Genomic DNA, 18,141 nt, shown 5'->3' with positions numbered 1-18,141 from the left:
ACAGGCGCCACATTGGGAGACTTGCAAACATTACACATGAAGAGGACACATTTAGTCTGATGCCAAATGGGAACGAGGGCATGCATTCACAACTGTGTTTTGTGTTACATAAGCGGATGACAAGAAAAATCAGTGACAGCTACATTTGCAGATAAAGTACAACTGAATAATTCATTACTGCTGTCATTCCAAAAAATGTCTTGAGACATAGTATATTATTCCCTTTGTGGGATTTTTTCATGAATTTAGAACTCTTAAACTCAGTTTAGTGCCCTGTCATACCCTAATCTGACCAATCTTCCCTATTAGGTATTGGGTGGAGTATAATCTACTCACACTGTGTAGCTTTGTTAAGGGTTGCCTTAAAAAGTACTTGCAATTTACAGTTTGGTAGAATATTATTTCTTGATATGTCCCACCCCTCTAAAAAAAATAATAATAATAAAATAAGAAAACATTTTGTGACCCTGCAGGCTATAATTTGTCTATGAAATTCACCATAAGCACACCTATGCAAAACATGGTACTTGTAATAAAAAACAATAATTAAGAAATCACAGATAAAAATCTTACCTGACCTGTTTAAAAGAAAAACAACAAAAGTGAAAATATTTTTAGAGAATAAATAAGACTGACATTTTAGTGAGGAAAAAAAAACTGATGTAAAACACAACACTTGGTAAATTCTGCCATCTAGCAGTGACAAAGAAATGTTGCTGTATTAAGTAGGAGGAATTGTCTATAAAAGGATAATTCAGAAAAAAATGAAGTTAATAGAAGCAGAAATATTACCACAGTATGACATTTTTTTTTGGAACAAAATACTACTAAAATAGTCTTAGTATTCTTTTTTAAAACAAAAATAGTGGTCCTAATTGTGGCTGTCAACAAAAGAAACATGCAAAGTAATTTAAAAAATCAGGAAGATAACAACAGAGACAAATGAATGCTTTTTCTTCATTTTTTTGTAGAAAATAATAAAATACTAAAGTATTTCATGATACTAATAGGAGAAACAACCTGTAGAGGGCAGAATAAGCTTTACCAAAAGAATTGTTATTAAAAAAAAAAGATACCCCAGTTTTTCCTAGTCAACTGAATTAACACACGATAAAAAAATGGACAAGTGAGTCAAAAAGGGATTAAAATTAGTTTTTATTGTTATTTAATAGAGCAGAGGAGAAGGGAAGAAATCCCCCTTTAAAACAAATATCTCCTCATACATCAATTTCTTAGCAATGTGGGTCTTGCCTGGCCACGTCTTTCCAACCTCAAGTGAGCGGAATGGTGATGATTTTTTTCAAACAATGACGTATGTATACTTGTCTTTTGCATCCACAAGATGCACAAGTTTTGCTGCTGCTGCTGCTTTTATGCCTGTCAGGAATGTGGAGACAACCTGAGATGTTTCCTCTGCAGATTTTTTTAAACTCAGTTGCTCAAAAATGCACAGTGAAGGCAAGAAACCATGACACTTTTTTTTTTTTTACCCCCAATCGTAAACGGGAAAGCTCACAAATTTTAAGAGATTTGGGCTTGAAAGGGGCTAAAATTATGTCTTCTGTCCACTTCATATTTTTTTGGAAAAGTAGGAATAGTAGTACTGGAAACCCCATATAACCACAAAGAGATGGTACCAAGAATTTGATGACCACTCCTGACGCTATGTTGCCAGATCCAATAATCTGTACAGGTTTTACAGTACTAATGTCTTGCTCCTAAAACATGGTGATTTGTAATTAGTTGAAAAATTGGCTGCAGGTGTCACAAAATAACAAAAATCCGCTTAAATTGGAAGCAAGATCTTAGCAGTGGGAATTCAAAAGAGTTTGATCTTCCTCAACATATTCTGTTGAAAAGACATTCCAGCTTTTTGTGAACAACCTGACGCAACATCATGGCCATACCAGAATAACGGGGGGAGGTGTTTGGATCACTACATTCTGAAAGCTGTCCAGAGCATCGTGACGGACGCCAAACGACAGCAGAAATCCGTTGGTGCGTATGTCTTTAGTAATATTTTGACCCTATAAATAAACCCAGAGACCACTATGTGTCGAGAGGAAAACAATGCACCACAACCTAAAAAAGGACTAAAAGCAAAAAAATAAAAAGCATGTCACACAATGACATTTCTCACCAAATCCCTCCAGTTCTATCATGACATCATGTGTTTTGATTCCAGAGGTTTCAAATCAATTCCAAACCTTCTAGTAGTAGAAGGGATACCATTTGGGCTCCACTAGTTCTTTGGAAGTTTATACTTTGTTTCTTTATTTTTACTTCTTCTTCTTATCTCTCAACAAGAGTTCTCAAAACATTAATTGAGGCTTCCTTATTTTTTTTTTTACAATAGCATAGGAAACCTTTTCTTCATTCTTTGTTTTCTAATTAGTATTTTAAAATTGGCTACAATGTGGCAAACCAACAGATGTAAAACCACCTTGGACATTAAAACCAGCCCGGATAATTCCCACCTCGGATGTGAGGCAACTTCCAAAGTGTTGGAGGAGTAAAATATCCCCAAAAAAACAGACAATAATCCTAACATTCAGCCTTACAAAAGAACCCCACACACACCGAAGCGGTCTGTGTGCAGCATTTGTTTTCCATTGTCGTTGTTTTTCTCCTTCCATTTTTCTTTTTGCAAAGCCAAAGTCATTTCCGCCATATTCCCAAAGATCAAACGATCTACATGACGAAATCTTCAGTTCAGAAACCGTCCCAGACTTCCCATAGATTGGGAAAAGGCGCATTATTTGTCCTATCAAATCATATTAATAATATTTTTTTCCCTTGTCTAATCTATAGACAAAATTTGGGAATCCTGTGTCGAATCCTGCATGGTCGACCAAAGGAGAACTTAACAAAAAAAAAACTGTACTGGATACAATCTTTATATCCCAAGTTTTAGGGAATGGGCTCTCATTGTAGAAAAGGATAAATCCATCCATTTCAAGACAAGAAACAAAATGAAGGACATTCCGTCCATTCAAAAAAAGGGATAAGAACGATAACATTATAGAAGGGTCGGTGCATAATGGCTATTATAGGTAGGACAAGGGGAAGTGGGGTGTATGTCTAATATGATAGACGGGGTAGCCATCAATTATTTCCATGTGTTGGCTGCTTGGGAGATGGAGCGGGAAGGGATCATGTCCAACAGGTACTCCCGCTGGCGCTCCACAGATGTGGTGGTCTTGTGGGCGGACAAGCTGGGGTTCACGTAGGCCATTGTCACGCCTGCCAGAACATAAAACGGTTAAAACAAAAAGGCACCCAGCTAGTTTGACATGCATGAAGGATTGAGCTAGATTGTCCACTGGAAGAAGATGGATTGGATCCAAATGAGTGATGTTGAAAGCCCCAATTCCAAAAATTGGCCATGATATTGACTCAAGCGCATCTTCTGGGTGGGTCGGGGTTAATATTTGCGGATATACACATTCCCAGTGTAGTTTAACGTACGTCAGTTGAGTCATTTGAGTTTATCCGAATTGAATTGAAGAAGTTTTCGCCCATTTTCGGATTAATATTAAGTCATTTTAGCCAGACATGATCAGATATCCCCTAAAGTGTATATATTATATGAGTAAAAGTATTGCTGGCAACAAAGGAGCAGTTGAGACCATATAAAAAAGATGAGCACTAATGTCAACAATATGATATTTTAAAAGAGCACTTCAGTTTAACCTAATTCCCTCAAAAGGGTGTGTGTGATCTACCTGCATTGCTACTGCTTTTCCTCCAGGCAGTGGCGTTGCCCTGGTTACTATTGCTGCCACCAGCGCTGACCTTCACCCCCTGCTGTAGCGGGCGTGACGTGACGTGCTTACTCGGCCTGCTGCCTAAGGCTGCCGCCGTCACGGCGCTCTGCAACTGCGAGAAGAAGAAGACGGCGGATGTGAACGGCTTTGGTTGGTTCCCGTCGGCCGAAATGGGGTTGCTTACCTGCTTGATAGCAGAGTGATGCCCCGAGGCCGATCTGTGCGGCACGGTAGACCGGACCTGCTTATAATGGTGAGAAGCCACCACTTCGCTTTTGGACATGGAAGGAGAGGACGAGGTGCTTTTGGAAACGGTGGAGGCCGAGGAAGTGGTGGCCTGCTGGAGGATGCGTTCTTCGATTTCTTGTTCTTGACGCAAGGCCTGGACAAAGGCGCCCTTCAGGCGAATGGTGTGCCTGGTCTTCAGGAACTTCTTTTGATTGGACGACATGCACTGGTTACACAGGATGGTTCCGGACTTTTCTTTCCTCCAGCGTGAGGTGAAATCTGTTTTACACTGGGTACAGGTGTACGGTTCTTTGGGGATGGAGCTTGACAAGCCGGCTGTTGGGCCTAGATTGCCTAAAGTGAGGAAAAGTGAGTTTATTATAACATGTTTTACTGACAGAAAGTAAAAGGTTGACTGAAGTACCTCTGCCGAGCATGTCCAAGAGTTTTTGCACCACTTCCTCCAAACCCAACAAGTAGATAAACTCATTGTTGGCGGCTGAAGGCAGGAAGTTGAACTCGGTGGCGGGAGGTGTGGGAGGCGGGATTTCTAACAGGGTTTTTTCCAACTGCTTGCGAAGAGCCAGCTTGGCGGCCGCCTGCCGACTGGCAGGCGAGTCGTTGATGCCAGAGTTGGGCGACGACGAGGACCCTTTCAGACCCGTTGGAGATGCCTAGACATAATAGCACAAGTTAAGTGAGTTATGTCGCATTCAGAACATTCGTCTTGACATGTTTGTCTGGTACTCAAGCGAAAAATGATTGTGAAACAATGTTTGGCATTTAAAGTGAACCTGAATTTTGTATTGTAGTGTAAGCAATAATATTTCTCCATTTAATCAATTACAATTTTATAATAACAAATATTGAATACATATAAAACATCTTAAATTGCTGATCAAATCTGCTTACTTAAATAATAGTTTGAATTGAAGTATTATGAATGCAATGGATTTTTACATTTTGTTAATGTTAAACTCATGTTTCCACTCCTCTGACTGGCAAGATTTTTTTAAATGAATTTGTAACATTTATCAAGTGTATTTTGACAGTAACAGCCGTGATTTTCTGCTCTTATTATTTCCCATCGGGAATATGCGTTCGCCATTGACTCACCTGAGGGATATTGACCAAGATATTACTGTTGGCCACATTAGCCACCCGAATTAGGCCTTGTTGAATGATCCGCTGTCCCTGGATCTGGACGTTGGGCACCGAGGCTCGAGGAGCCAGTAGCAGAGGAGGAGGGCCCGAGCCGCCATGCTGCTGCTGTTGTTGATGGTGGTGGTGGTGACGCAGGCTTGCGATCTGCTGGGGAGTCACATAAACGGGTTGATTTTAGACAAATGCAAAAGCGGAATAAACGCAAAGGACACATCGGCCAGAGCCATGAGGAGAGTTTGGATGTATCATATGTAAAATAGGCAATTTCAGGACTCACTTGGGCTCCTCTGACCAGGGGTGGCATCGTGGTTTGAGAACCGTGTTTGGACGGGATGTGTTGACCACCCCGCACCAGTGGCGGAGGGATCACTGTGCCTGAGCTGCGACCCATTACCTGTCAACAAAAATGACATTCATCCATGTTTGAGGAACACTTTCAACATGTGACAGGACAAAACCATCATTTCTGCACATCTAAAAGCTGTTACTCAATGCTTTGTGTTCATATCGATTTCAAATTAACATTTTAATGCACATCAATGTTTTTTACACTCTCAGTAGAACCATGTGTATACCTGTAAGGGTCCTTTGCTTGATGTAATGCTACCTCTCACCAAAGGTGGAGGATTTGCCACAGAACCAGACACCTTAGGAAAGAAGGGGAGGAAATAAATATTCATGTAACACCCTTAGAGGAATCTGGTAGAATCTCATCTGACATTTATAACATCAGATTTTCCCCTCCTGACTGTTTCCTATTCTCTTTTACCTTTTGAGCTGAGCTCTCCTTTTGGATCTGGCTCTGTCGTAGTTTCTTAAGCAGCACTAACTTGGCTTCTTGTAGTCGTAGTTCTTCTTTGAGGTGCTTGATGATTTGCTCCCGTTCCTCGGGAGAACTCTTCTGAATGAGACACAGGGCAAAGTCATTAAAAATCATGCTTATTATAAAAAAGAGCTTATTAACACACAGTATATGACGACGGTTATTGCCGTTTTCCCCACCATGAGTTTTTCTGTGTCCGCCTTGGTAAAGCAGTGTCCATTCACGAGGGGACTGGGTGATTCGTTATCAGACAATACGATCACGTCGTCAGGTGATGCTGGCTGGCGTTCTTGCTTGATTTCGCTGAGGGACAAACATGGAACAATTAAGTATTCAGCGCTCATGCTTGGACTATTTTCTACAAACTGTAACAACAAGCCCCTAAAAAGATCTTAAACCATCGTAATAGACCATCTCAGCACTTGCAATTTTAGCCAAGTCTCACTAGGAGGCAGTAGATAATTACTGTTTTGATCACCCACCCAATGTGGTGAAAATGTGCTCGGAGGCACTCAAGAGGACAAGAAGCAGGAGATCAATAATAGAATAATGGCGGCAGAGGGAGTGAACAACAAAGGCCATTTCTACCAAACAAAACATGGTTGGTCACACGGGGGTCTTCTGCCCTTTCGATTTCGACTTCGAGAAAAAATCCAAAGTTTGGTCGGTCAGCGAGATTACGATGACTTGAAGTACATAGCGCTTTGCCGCTTAGGGAATTATGCACCCCCAAGGTGATGACTGATTTGATCGCTGTCAAAACCTAGGCCCGGTTCACCAGAGAACCTCAAGGCCTCGCCTCCTCCTCCTCTCTTACTCTGTGGCCTAGTCGGACAGGGAGAGCCTCGGCCTCGCCTTTCCCCGCCCTACCGATGCCAAAGTCACAAGTTGAGCAGAGCGGAGGTCTGCCGGAGACACGGCGGAGGGTGACAGTGATGGGGGGAAGGGAATACGTGGCCAGGAGCCAACCTATTGTGTACACTCTCTCTCACTCAGTCACTCAACCAGTCGCAACTTGGCGCACCCCTCCCCCAAGACTACTTCATCTTTTACGCTCACTTCTGTGCACTTTGGTGCACACTTCTGTCTTCACACGCATGTGGCTGCTAAACCGCCACCTACAAAACAGTTCCCCAGCAGGACAGCATCACAGGAAGTAACTATACAGAACACAGAGGCCACAAATCCACAACATATCCCCTTGACATCCTCCAGATGGTTTAAAAAGATGCCCAATTGCCAATGTACATCAATTAAAGCGGTTATGTTTAATTATCAGACATTGGTGGTATTACATGGGACAAACAGTGACACCAGTCTAACTTGTGATTGTCGCTTCTACACAGTCAAGAAGAGCTCCCTCACCAGTTTGCTTATGTAAGGCCCACTGTTACTGCGTGCCTCGTATTTAGTAGTGAAGAACACTAGAATTACTGCTCGATACGTGACAGTTATTTGTACTCAGGTGATGAAACAGTTTGTGGAGATTGAGGGGGATATATCTGATATATTATGGACTGTGTAACGACTAATTAAGCATATGTCCAGGCCGGTTCAAAGGTGACAGACTGGGCTGAGTCAGCTCTCGATTCCCATTGCAACTGTCGTCACATCGCCGTGCACGTTTATCTCTCGTCATATGACATCAGGCATTTGTCGGCATGGTCACGTGACACACTCGCCATTCCTCCGGGCCCCTCCCTTGTCCAACTGCTCCTACCATTGTAGAAACCATAGCAACGGCCAGTTGAAACCAGTTTGTGACACAGTCTTCATTTTAAGTGAGGAGCGTGGCACTGCTCAGGTGGGGGGAGTGAAATGGACCCTGGGACCCCCCCTGGGGAGCATCAAACTTTTCCCACCCCTAAGAAGGCCTCCTATGGTACCGCCTCACAACTTCCTGTTCGAAAGTCGAGTGAGTTTGAGAGGAACCTGAAACTCCAGTGGTATTACGCTCAAAAACAATTTTATAGACTCTCCTCCAAGTGAAGAAAGACTAATCCACATGTTGCTAGGCAGATCTTGATCAAGTGCTATCAGGAATTTTAATGTCCACACAGAAATGCATTGGTATCAATGATGCTATCATGTAACATTCTGTTCTTCTCACCTTTTAGATGTGCTCATATCAACAGGTTCATCTCCCGTCTGCACCTCCAGCTTGATAGTGGCCTTCACCTCCCCAGTCTTTAGGATGCTGGCTGCGATCTTCGCCGTCTGCTCACTCTTTAGCGTGATGCCCTCTGCTTCGGTAGCATTCTGGCTTAGGGGGCTCCCGTCAGAGTCCCCCTTTTCAAGTTTGACCCGTTTAGAGTCCATGTCTACCACCGGGCTGTCCTTCTCCATGGCCCTTTTCTGGCTGCGGGTTTGACGCACCACCTCCTCTGACATGGTTGCACTCATCCTGGAAAAACGGAGAAAGGATGTGTCAAACTAATGCATTTACTAACATTAAACTTAACCCATCGTTGTAACTTGAAGTATTGAAACCAGAGTGCAAGACATCAAGGCATATTATAGCAGGCTACAGAAACAAGGCAAGCAGTAAAGACGCCTATGGACTATCTGATTGGACACTTAATCGGTGCTCTCTTCCACTGACTCCATGTCATCATTGTTGCATCAATGCTTTTTTTTTAAATGCATGACCTAGCCTTTGTGTTCACTTATTTGCTGCCATTACCGGGGATATTCATCCAATCTATTTGAACGAGCAGGATCTTAAAGGATGGATTCCATTGGAAATAGCCTGTCTGGCTATTGCCAATAGGAACACAGTAGATCAATGCTACCTAATGGGGACATTTTAAGTCTAGTTAAGTATATATTTTTTGTGCTTATTTTATGTTAAAAAGGTGTGTCTGAACAAACAACAAAAATGGTTTCTCTCTGTTTTTGATAGTGTTTTAAATAATCATAATAAATACACTTCAAGAACATACTGTTCTAAATGCAAGTGAAGAACCAACCGTCTAGACAGGAACTACCTGTACTTTGTTTTGATAAACAAATTTGATAGTGTGGACAACTTTGTAAAATAAATGTTTTAGAGTCCAATTTAAACTATAAAATATGTATGTTAAACACAATCTAACATTTCAATGACAGATGAGGAAATAGGCCATTATAAGTCATTATTACACTTAAAGGGGACTGATTTTTGATGAAAAAATAAAATAGTTAAAAACCCAACAAAATGTGAGGATTTAAAAAGATACTTTTGCCTTTCTTGTGTGGTCTAATTGTTTTGTGCTTCAAACTAACAATTTGGTGCAAAACTGCATAGATAATTTGAAAACGACAACGAAGACAGTGGACATTTTTTCATGTAAAAGCCATTTTTTCATTGGGTAATCCTTCTTTTAGTTTCTCAGAGATTGATCGTGCTTCATTTCATGGCTAGATTCAGCCTTAAAAAAAAAAGGTCCACCCCGCAGGATAGTGACATCTTGTCCTAGTGCCAATGCCCCAGATGCTGACCCAAATCTCTTTCAATAGCCTACAGTAAGATGATGAAACCTACTTCTCACATAACCTATTACACAGCAACATTTAAACTCAATCCTATTGGGACAGCTGATGCCGACACATCTTCAACTCTTAGTATACACACACCCAAAAACCTCACTGTGGTTAAACCTTTTTTGGTGAAAAAGATAGGCCATCTTTGCATCTTTATGTGAGACTACATTAAGAATCATTGAGAGATGATGACAAACCCACAAAGTGTACGCCATACTTTAAGTAGGAGTGAAGTACAAGTCTGGTTTTTGGAATGTTCCAATGACATTCCAAAGCATACCAACCAAAATGAAAGTATCATCAGTATATAAATAGTGCCTGAAATATGTAGAGCTTAATCCAGATCTAAAAAAACAAAGCAACTCTTTGATTGATTTCTCCACTGGGAAATAAAATTAAGACACAATAAGCAGATAGCCCATGCTTAAAAAAACAATGTCACAGATAAAAATTCAGGATTGTATTGGCATGAGCACATGGAAAAAAAATGTCAACTCTCCACCAGTGCACAAAAATAATCTGTGTGCTTACTTGTGCCATCCTTAAACTCAAAAGTTGCATTCCGAGTAAACATCGGATGACTCAAAAGTTAGTGTCACTAGGAACAGCTGTGGTCAGGTCAACACAAAAGTGTCTCTGCTGGTCCCAGAAGAGTGGATGCCATCTTGATCCATCAGTTAACGTTGCTAAGCAACAAGTGCGGTAAACAAAATTGTTGTACACGTATGAAGGGTGAGTGTGCTTCAATGGATGTGTACGACGGGGTGAGATGGTTGCATCACAACGCCCCATCACTCCCCAGGGTTTTCCATATCTTGTCTTTAGTCTCTCAGCTCTTTACTCTCCACAACTCGCTTGTAGGAAGCTTCAAACTTCAACTTCTAACCTACCTGAAGCTACAATGTCAAAATATCATTGATTTTTTTGGGGGGAAAAGTCTTAAATATCTGTCAAAACATTGAACTTCATTCCAATTTAACTTACAGTGTCTTCCAATTCACATTAGATTGTGTTAATCAATTTAGAAGCCGATCATGACAATTTGTTAGAACCGGGTCAGCCAGTCGACGATGACATCGGCTCCGCCCAAGGCTGTAAACCAATCATTTGAGGGGCCGAGTGTATTGGAGCTATGCGTGCCCTCCACAACCACATAAACTCTGCTACTGACAAATGCATCATTATGTTAGAGTACAAGCTTGAAGTTCAGTTAGTCAATCTTCTATTGTGACGGCAGTGTTTTATTTTTTGTTGCTATTCAAACCTAAAATGAAACTTTATGTTCATCCCAACATTTAACCCTCACCCAAAATCCACTAATACAATACACGGACTGTATCAAGTATCTTTTTGGTCTTGCTGTTGAATGATTTATTTCCTGTGCTTAGTTGAAAATGGTGAAGATAACCCCCACCTCAAAAAATTCAGTTAATTGGCAAACATGCCTTTAAAAAAAGGGCAAATTCTACTGCGGGGCATGGAAGTAAAAAAAAATGGAATCAACTGGATGACTAATAAGCACAGATTGAGCTTTGGGTTTGTTGTTTCTTCTCACAGTCGGCTTCAGATATACCTCATTTCCCTGAGATTAATTAGACTTAAGGGCCGAGTAGACTATTAATAAAGTCAAGTAAGGTAAAGAAGGAAGAGAATGTAGTCTTTTCTGCCAAGAAACTAGCTTTTACAAATCGCCATATAAAACACACTTGCAATTATTTGTAGTCTAATTTCAATCTTCTCTACAAAACAGACTGCATGGGTTACATTTCCAAAATTGGGGTTAGATACGGCTTTCCCCCCCTATGAATGCAAAAAGAAATCTCCTGACCTGGTTTGACACTACAGCCTCCTTTCCCTTTGTGTCCAGCACAACAAGAAGAGAAGATCAATGGCAATAGCTCTTCCACCCCCCTCAGGTAGCATACGAGCCTCTTATCTCTAGCTCCATAATGATTTCCCCACTGGGAACCGACCGGGCCCAGTCAGCCGACACATTAACAGCCATTTTAAAGAAGCCCATGCTTTCTAGTCATGTCTTTATGCTTCGATTAGAGACACACTGGTCAATAACAGCTCTGTTTGGACTAAGTCACGCATTTCTTGATGAGGGGGACACACCACTTTTAAAATGGATGCATCTCTTAGAGACAAATAGCTTTAGGGTTGAGTCAGGACTGGGTTGAGTCGGGCTTGCTGAGAACGCACAAAGAAAAACAACCAAGCGTCTCTGAGGATTAATGTTAGGCTAATTATACGTAATAATAGAACAAGACTTCCTTGCGCAGTTTGTCTTGGTTGTATGTTGCCCTTCTCCTGTGAAGACCTTGGAACACCACTTTCTTTTTGCCTAACGCCAAATTGATTTCATTTTCAAGTTGCTGGCTGTCCAATTATTTAACCATTAAACACGGTATAGAATGCTTTTTCAATGCTATTGACTGCAATGCACGTCAAACATGTGAATTTGCCCCTCGTTTGTCCAAGAGTTGTTTTTTTAGGTTTTTCTGAGTGTGTTTAGCATAATTTTAAGTTGATAAATTGTGTGTTTACATGTATCTGTACTTATGTTTAATCGGCGGTCACTCGCAATTCCACCTCATTGAAAAATGTCATAATGGCTTAATAAATATGTATTTTTTTCCATACAAGTGCATAGATATTTGATAAAAAATTGGTATACTTTTATAAATTTTTCAAAGGGTTTCGGGGTAGTAAATTAGGATAATCCATTGTAAAAATAATATACATTTGAAACTAAAGATACCACTGTTTATCATATACATATTTAAGTGCTGTAAATTAAACATCTTCATAACAGTGTTAATGCGCATTCCCTGAATTTGTAAGAAACACCAGGACATCGAAAAAACCTTAAGTCAATGACGTTTTTACGGTCTTGTTTCAAAGTTAATGTTCAATGTTGAAACAAGATTGATTGCAATGTTAAAAGTGCATGCTGTTTAAGGGAGGGGGAAAAAAATCAGGATCAGCAAAAAAAGCAATGTCAGGCTTTTTTAAAAAATTTGGCAACCAGTCAGATTGGATCACCCCTATTAGGGGGTTATGTTATATTGAAGCAGAATAAGTTAACCTATGCTAAACAGGCTAAGAGTGGGGGGCAGGGAGCTAGCTGAAGTGGTGCCATGTTGGAGGTGGAAGGAGGTGGTGGTAGTGGTGATGGGGGGGGGGGGGTCACACACACACATGTGGCGAGTGGAGCTGTGATCTAACAGTACCAAAGTGAAAAACACGCTTCCTTGTCCTCACTCACACTCGCCCTCAGTCTTTCCCTTCCATACAAAAATAACAACACTGAAGGTAAGTATGCTTGTGTAGTATGTGTGCATGAGCTCATGCATAATTGCATGCGCATGCGAGGAGTCCCTCCCTACTGGTTACGTCCCGAACGCCAAGGGTTAAGCCCCTGCCATTTTAACGCCACTGACGGATCAGACCATTAGGGTGTTACCTAACAAAATGGAAGCCTTTAACTCTGAATCTGCCGGACTGAATGAGTTGTTGTGTGTGCGTATGTGTGTGTGTGTGTCAGTAAGAGCCAGAGGCAAACTAAAGTGAATGTGTGGTAGACACAAGTCCGCCCAAATTTGACAATGCATTTAAAATGTGTCGTTTGCAAATGATCATAATCCAATGGGAGTGTTTCTAATCCCTTTTTAAAGTGCATCCATGATCAGTCGTTCAAATGACAAACTCTTCCAAGTACCTTTTCTTTAGAGGACCACACATATGCATACCATTCTAAAGTATTGAGTAATTGATTCGCACAACTAATAGAGTTGACTTAAATAATCGACCACCGAATGACCAAACTCACCACAAATGAAAAGGAATTGCCAGCCAAAGCAATCTTTAAAAAAAAAACGACCAAATTGGTTTCCATATAATTCTATAAAATAAAATAAAAACAGCCACCAAAGCCACAAACAGCCTAAAGGGCCAAGACACACGCAGACTGCTATCAGATTACATTTCTCAGAAATGAATGCAAGCAGGAAGTGACCAGAGGAAAAAAAAAAAGAAACTAAAATGACTCAAACATATTAAATGAGACAATAGGGACAGAAACTAAAACGCCCGACAACAGGTTATTTATACCACCGGCATCAAAACATTAGGAAAAACATTGTTTATCTCATTGACAGCCATTGACAGCAACAAGCGTGAAATTCAGTTGTAGTCTAAAGTATTGGCAAAGATCGTTATATGATTGTCACTGGCAGTCAATAAGGTTATCAACAAGAAAACACATTCAAGCAACAAGTGGTAATTAAACACACACTGACATTTTAGCCAAGAAAGTTACTCCTATTGCATCAAGTTTAGATGAAATACAGTTTTGTGCAATACTGGTCATGCAGGTTTCACTGGTGAGTGAAAAAAAAAATAAATAAAAACCTCAATATTAACTAGTGCAACAGTAGTAGTGTTTAGTCCTCAATATTCATGGAGAATAAAAAAACAGCACAGATTAAGAGGAACATCTGGCAGATGTGTTTTGCCGAGACGAATTAAAAAAACATTTTCTTCAACAGAATGGTGTCTTTAGCTCATCCCATAAATTTTGAGGCAAATGAGTTGTAATTAGTCAATGTTTATGAAGGTTCTTCACACAATCACTTTGAGGCAAGTGGAGCATGACCAAGTGAGCAACAACAAAACAAGAAAGAACTCATTGTTTACCACTAAGTGGGTACAAAAAACATTTGCCCTCAACAACAGTCATTTTACGCTATGCATTTGTCACAAGTTTTGACAATTTGGGAACTCTTTTAGCAACTGTAATTTTCCATTCCTGTTTGTGTTTATTTAACCGTCATTGGCTGCAATTGACAGTGAAAAACACTTAATTTTTTAAAATAGTTATTTATACTGGGCGGACCGACAGTAAATGTGTAAGAGCCATTAATTAATGCTGTTAAACGTCCATTCCAGTTCGACTGGGAGGTATGGCAGCAAATGGATTAGGCCAATCTTAGCCAATGAGTTAACAATGAGTGTTCTCATTCAAGATTTGAGGACAGTTAAGTACAAAACCAAAAAAGATGTGCCACAAATTGCTCTCAGAATCAATCTTAACAGTGTATGAAGAACAGGGTACATAAGAAATGGGTCACTCAACCAAATGCTGAAAGTTGCCCTAAGGCTTGTGGGCAAAGCAATATTGTCGTCACTGGTCATGTGATACAACATGACTATGAAATTTCAATTCTGTCAAACACAGCTGAATTGTGTCAGAACATAACAATTTAAATCAAGTTAAAATAAAATGGTTTTAACGTCATACCAGTACTGAGGAAGAATGGCAGTCTTGAGGAATGAAGACCCTTAGTGATGATGGTTGTGGGTGGGATTTCAGTTTCACAAGCACGTCCTGTTAACCTTCAGCAATGACGATGCACTCTTAGATGCGGACCATTGTTTTTTCGTTTTGACTTCATTCTACAAAAAGAGAGAAAAATAAAAAGATATCACAGTCTCAGAATCTGTCAAAATGCTTTGGGTTTTAAAGAAGTATGCATTTGCCAACAGTGATCATGTAATAAATATAGTTATACATGTATAATATAGATATAGTTTACAATTGGATAAGCTTTCTTCTGTCATTATTGCCAATTTATCAGATTGGTTGGTGCTCAGTTTGGGCAGACCGTCAAAATCAAGGTTCAGAAAATGAATAACGCCAACCAATGTGAAAGGGGTGTGTCAGGGTGTTAAAATGTTGCACCCAATCCCCACCATTTTGAAATACTCTTATAATAACAACTGAATAAGCCAGAGTAAAGATATTGTTAAAATGTATCATTTGGGCAGGTGCTTAAATTTTCAAAATTTCCATTTCAAGTCTGATACAGCAAAAAAAAAAGTGGATGTCGAGTCATGCATGTCAGATCACATTATTTTCAGTGAGTCTTTTCCATAACAAGACCAACCCCCCACCTCTCCAACCCCGTGCAAATCCGTAGTCCATCATAAAATGCAAAGCGACGTGAGCCCCAATCGCCAGCCGAGGGTGGGCACTCGCTTTCAAATGAGAGGGTTCTTTTTCAAGCGCTGTGAAGGGGAACTTCCAAAGTCCAATATCTTGAAGCATGGAAAATGTAACTAGAGGGGAAAAAATATATATTCCTTAAACAACCAGCACGCATTTTTAGGCAGCCATTGTGACGCACGTCACTAGATCTCATGTCGGCTGGCATCAAAGGATTAACTTTTCATGGGTCTGGTAAAGTGAGGAGTAGAATTTGTACGGGTAGTTAATGTTGATAAAAAACATTTACTTCTAATGAAGAATACTGCTGCAGTCCAAGTAATTTTGCCAAATGTAAGCGAGTTCCCTTGTTGAGCCAGTCAAAGATGCCAACAGTCATGTGAATGATTGAGCAGAAACGTCACCGGAAGACTTTATTTGGGATTAGACAAGAAGCACTCTAGTAAAGTCATAACTGTGTTTTGCATCACATAATCCACTGGTGTCCTTTTTTTCCTAAAACTGGTGTACCAAAACATTATATAACAGAACCCAAACGACAAACTAAGAGTATCTATTAACCCACTGGTTGGCAAAGAGGGCGCCAGACGTCCGATCCATTCGTACTGGGAGGGATTGGTGGAAAATCCTTACTGCCAGTCCTCCCAGTCAATATTGATTGGACATCCATCAGTATTAATGGCAGTGAAATGACCATTTTATTGTTCCATATTTTAGTAGGACAGCGTCTAGTGGTTGGCACATCCGCCTTAATCCTACAAGTCAGCACGGATAAGACAGTAAAGTTTTATAGTTGTGGTTTAGACATTTTTTTCCACAAAAACGTTAATAACTGTCATTGCATCGAGGTCAGACATACGTACAAAGTGACGTAACTCCGTCGTAAAGCGAACACCGCCTTATAATTCATTACGAGTCTGATCTTGTGCAAAAGATGGTAGCTTCAAAGGCTTTTTTTCATAAAGCAAAATATATTTAAGTAAATAAGCACAAACATGATTATTAAGAAGCCAGTGCGCAAAAAATAATATTTCTAACTGAATGCGATTAGCATTTAAAACAATGGTATAACGACGCAAGAACAAAGTGGGGAGAAGGGGGGTAAAGATTTGATTACGTGGGCAGTTAATCCATCGTGGACTGGGGGGGAAAAACAACACACACCCAGCGCAGGCACAAACGTCCACCATTACGCCCCCATAAAAGGCATTTCACGGTAGAGCTAATATAACAAAGTTTTGAGGCTCAACGGTTTAACGGCTGGGGATTAATACCACATCGGCAAGTAAATGGTAAAATAAACAAAAGTATTCAAAACATCTTAGAACAATGAGAGGAAACAGTGCCCGGTTTCCAAAAATAAAAACTTTATTGATGGCAACTTTAGAAAAGAAAGAATATTAAGAAGCGATCTGATGTTTGGCTTCCTAAAAAACAACCTGCCCATCTGGCTTGTAACACTGTGGCTAAGTGAGAAAAAAAGGCGAGCTAACGACCACTAGTCAATAACAGCATCCTTTTCAAACTCCCCCCACCCCCAAAAGAAATCAACATGCACCCCTAGCGGCGCAGTGCCCGGGGTTGCACTGGTTCAACTATAATAAATAAACATGTGTGATATTTGGCATGGTTTAGTGTCTGAATAGCGATACACAAGTCAGACAATGAAGCGATCTGATCCCATGGAGCTAACAAGCTAAGTTAGCCTGCTAATGAGCTCGTGCTAACTCTCCGGACACTTGCCTGGCCAGACACACTGTCGCTAATTTTATTCACGCGGAGGAATCTGGCGTTAATTAAACACGGAAATTCGTGCCTTTCGCTTACTTTTTATGGCATCGCATCCAACGCGTGGTGTAAACGTGCATCATGACTTACTATGGGAGCATCTTAAATGAAGTTTCGCCGGTGAAGTTGGTGCGATTATTCCGGGAGTTTGGAGACGACGCACACCGCCGTTGCGTTGAGGTGCGGGTGCACAAACTGTTACCTTGCGCGAGCAAGCTAAGCTAGCTCCAAGCTAGCATCGCCGGAGAAAGTTCCCCCGTGTCGCCGTGATGTGATTGTCAATAAAAGCGTCCTGTAAATTGTTACATCGAGAGAGTATTTGGACTTACAGAGTCTGTGGGGTGCTCGGTCGAGTTCCCCCGTGGTTCCCGTTACTTATATTTGGCTGGATTCTGCGTTTAAAAAAAATAAAAAATAAAAAAAGAGAGAAAATCCAGGGAACCCCTCTCGTCTGTCCGCTGCCACTCCGGTTGCTAATGTGTGCCACCACAGGCGACGTCATGCCGCGTTCAACAACACCTAGGAAATTTTGCCTTTCCGTCTACCCTGCTGATTGAAATACGCACATACAAGCCAAACATTCCAGCATATGGAAGGATGAAGTATATATTTTTAAATGATATTGTTGTACTTAAAGTTTGATAGTTTAAAAAGGGAACATCTGGGTGATAATTATTAAGTGTTTGAAGATAAAAAGCAGTTTTTCTAACTTTGTGCACCCAAATTTAAAAGGTACACAACAGTCCAATTGGGTGATAATGCATAACGGTTTATACAATGCAAAGGCTATATGTAAGATACATGATGAATAAAAAGAATTCCTCGAAACCTGTAAAGCT

At 40.6% G+C, this 18,141-nt stretch overlaps 1 protein-coding gene across 1 annotated transcript; it reads right to left on the bottom strand.

Moving 5' to 3' along the window:
• Positions 1-1,137: 1,137 nt before the first annotated feature.
• On the bottom strand, positions 1,138-17,814 carry gatad2ab (GATA zinc finger domain containing 2Ab). Its single transcript, XM_077717464.1, has 12 exons — positions 17,632-17,814; positions 14,810-14,964; positions 8,093-8,386; positions 6,162-6,285; positions 5,929-6,060; positions 5,735-5,806; positions 5,441-5,553; positions 5,112-5,331; positions 4,420-4,669; positions 3,952-4,349; positions 3,726-3,879; positions 1,138-3,243 (listed from the first exon to the last, which is right to left on the bottom strand). Exons 3-12 carry the CDS (start codon positions 8,383-8,385, stop codon positions 3,110-3,112), a joined length of 1,890 nt encoding a protein of 629 aa, XP_077573590.1. The 5' UTR covers position 8,386; positions 14,810-14,964; positions 17,632-17,814; the 3' UTR covers positions 1,138-3,109.
• Between the last annotated feature and the right edge of the window lie 327 nt (positions 17,815-18,141).

The sequence above is a fragment of the Stigmatopora nigra genome, chromosome 5 (genome assembly GCF_051989575.1).
Source record: "Stigmatopora nigra isolate UIUO_SnigA chromosome 5, RoL_Snig_1.1, whole genome shotgun sequence".
NCBI lineage: Eukaryota > Metazoa > Chordata > Actinopteri > Syngnathiformes > Syngnathidae > Stigmatopora > Stigmatopora nigra.
This window is presented reverse-complemented; position numbering and strand designations above follow the sequence as displayed.

Bases quoted from the DNA above. Each gene is read 5' to 3' on its own strand.
- gatad2ab (XM_077717464.1), bottom strand. From the start codon at position 8,385: ATGAGTGCAACCATGTCAGAGGAGGTGGTGCGTCAAACCCGCAGCCAG. The intron at 3,880-3,951 runs GTAAGCAACCCC...TTCTTCTCGCAG, and splicing joins ATCACTCTGCTATCAAGCAG to TTGCAGAGCGCCGTGACGGC. The intron at 3,244-3,725 runs GTAGATCACACA...ATGTTCTGGCAG, and splicing joins GAAAAGCAGTAGCAATGCAG to GCGTGACAATGGCCTACGTG.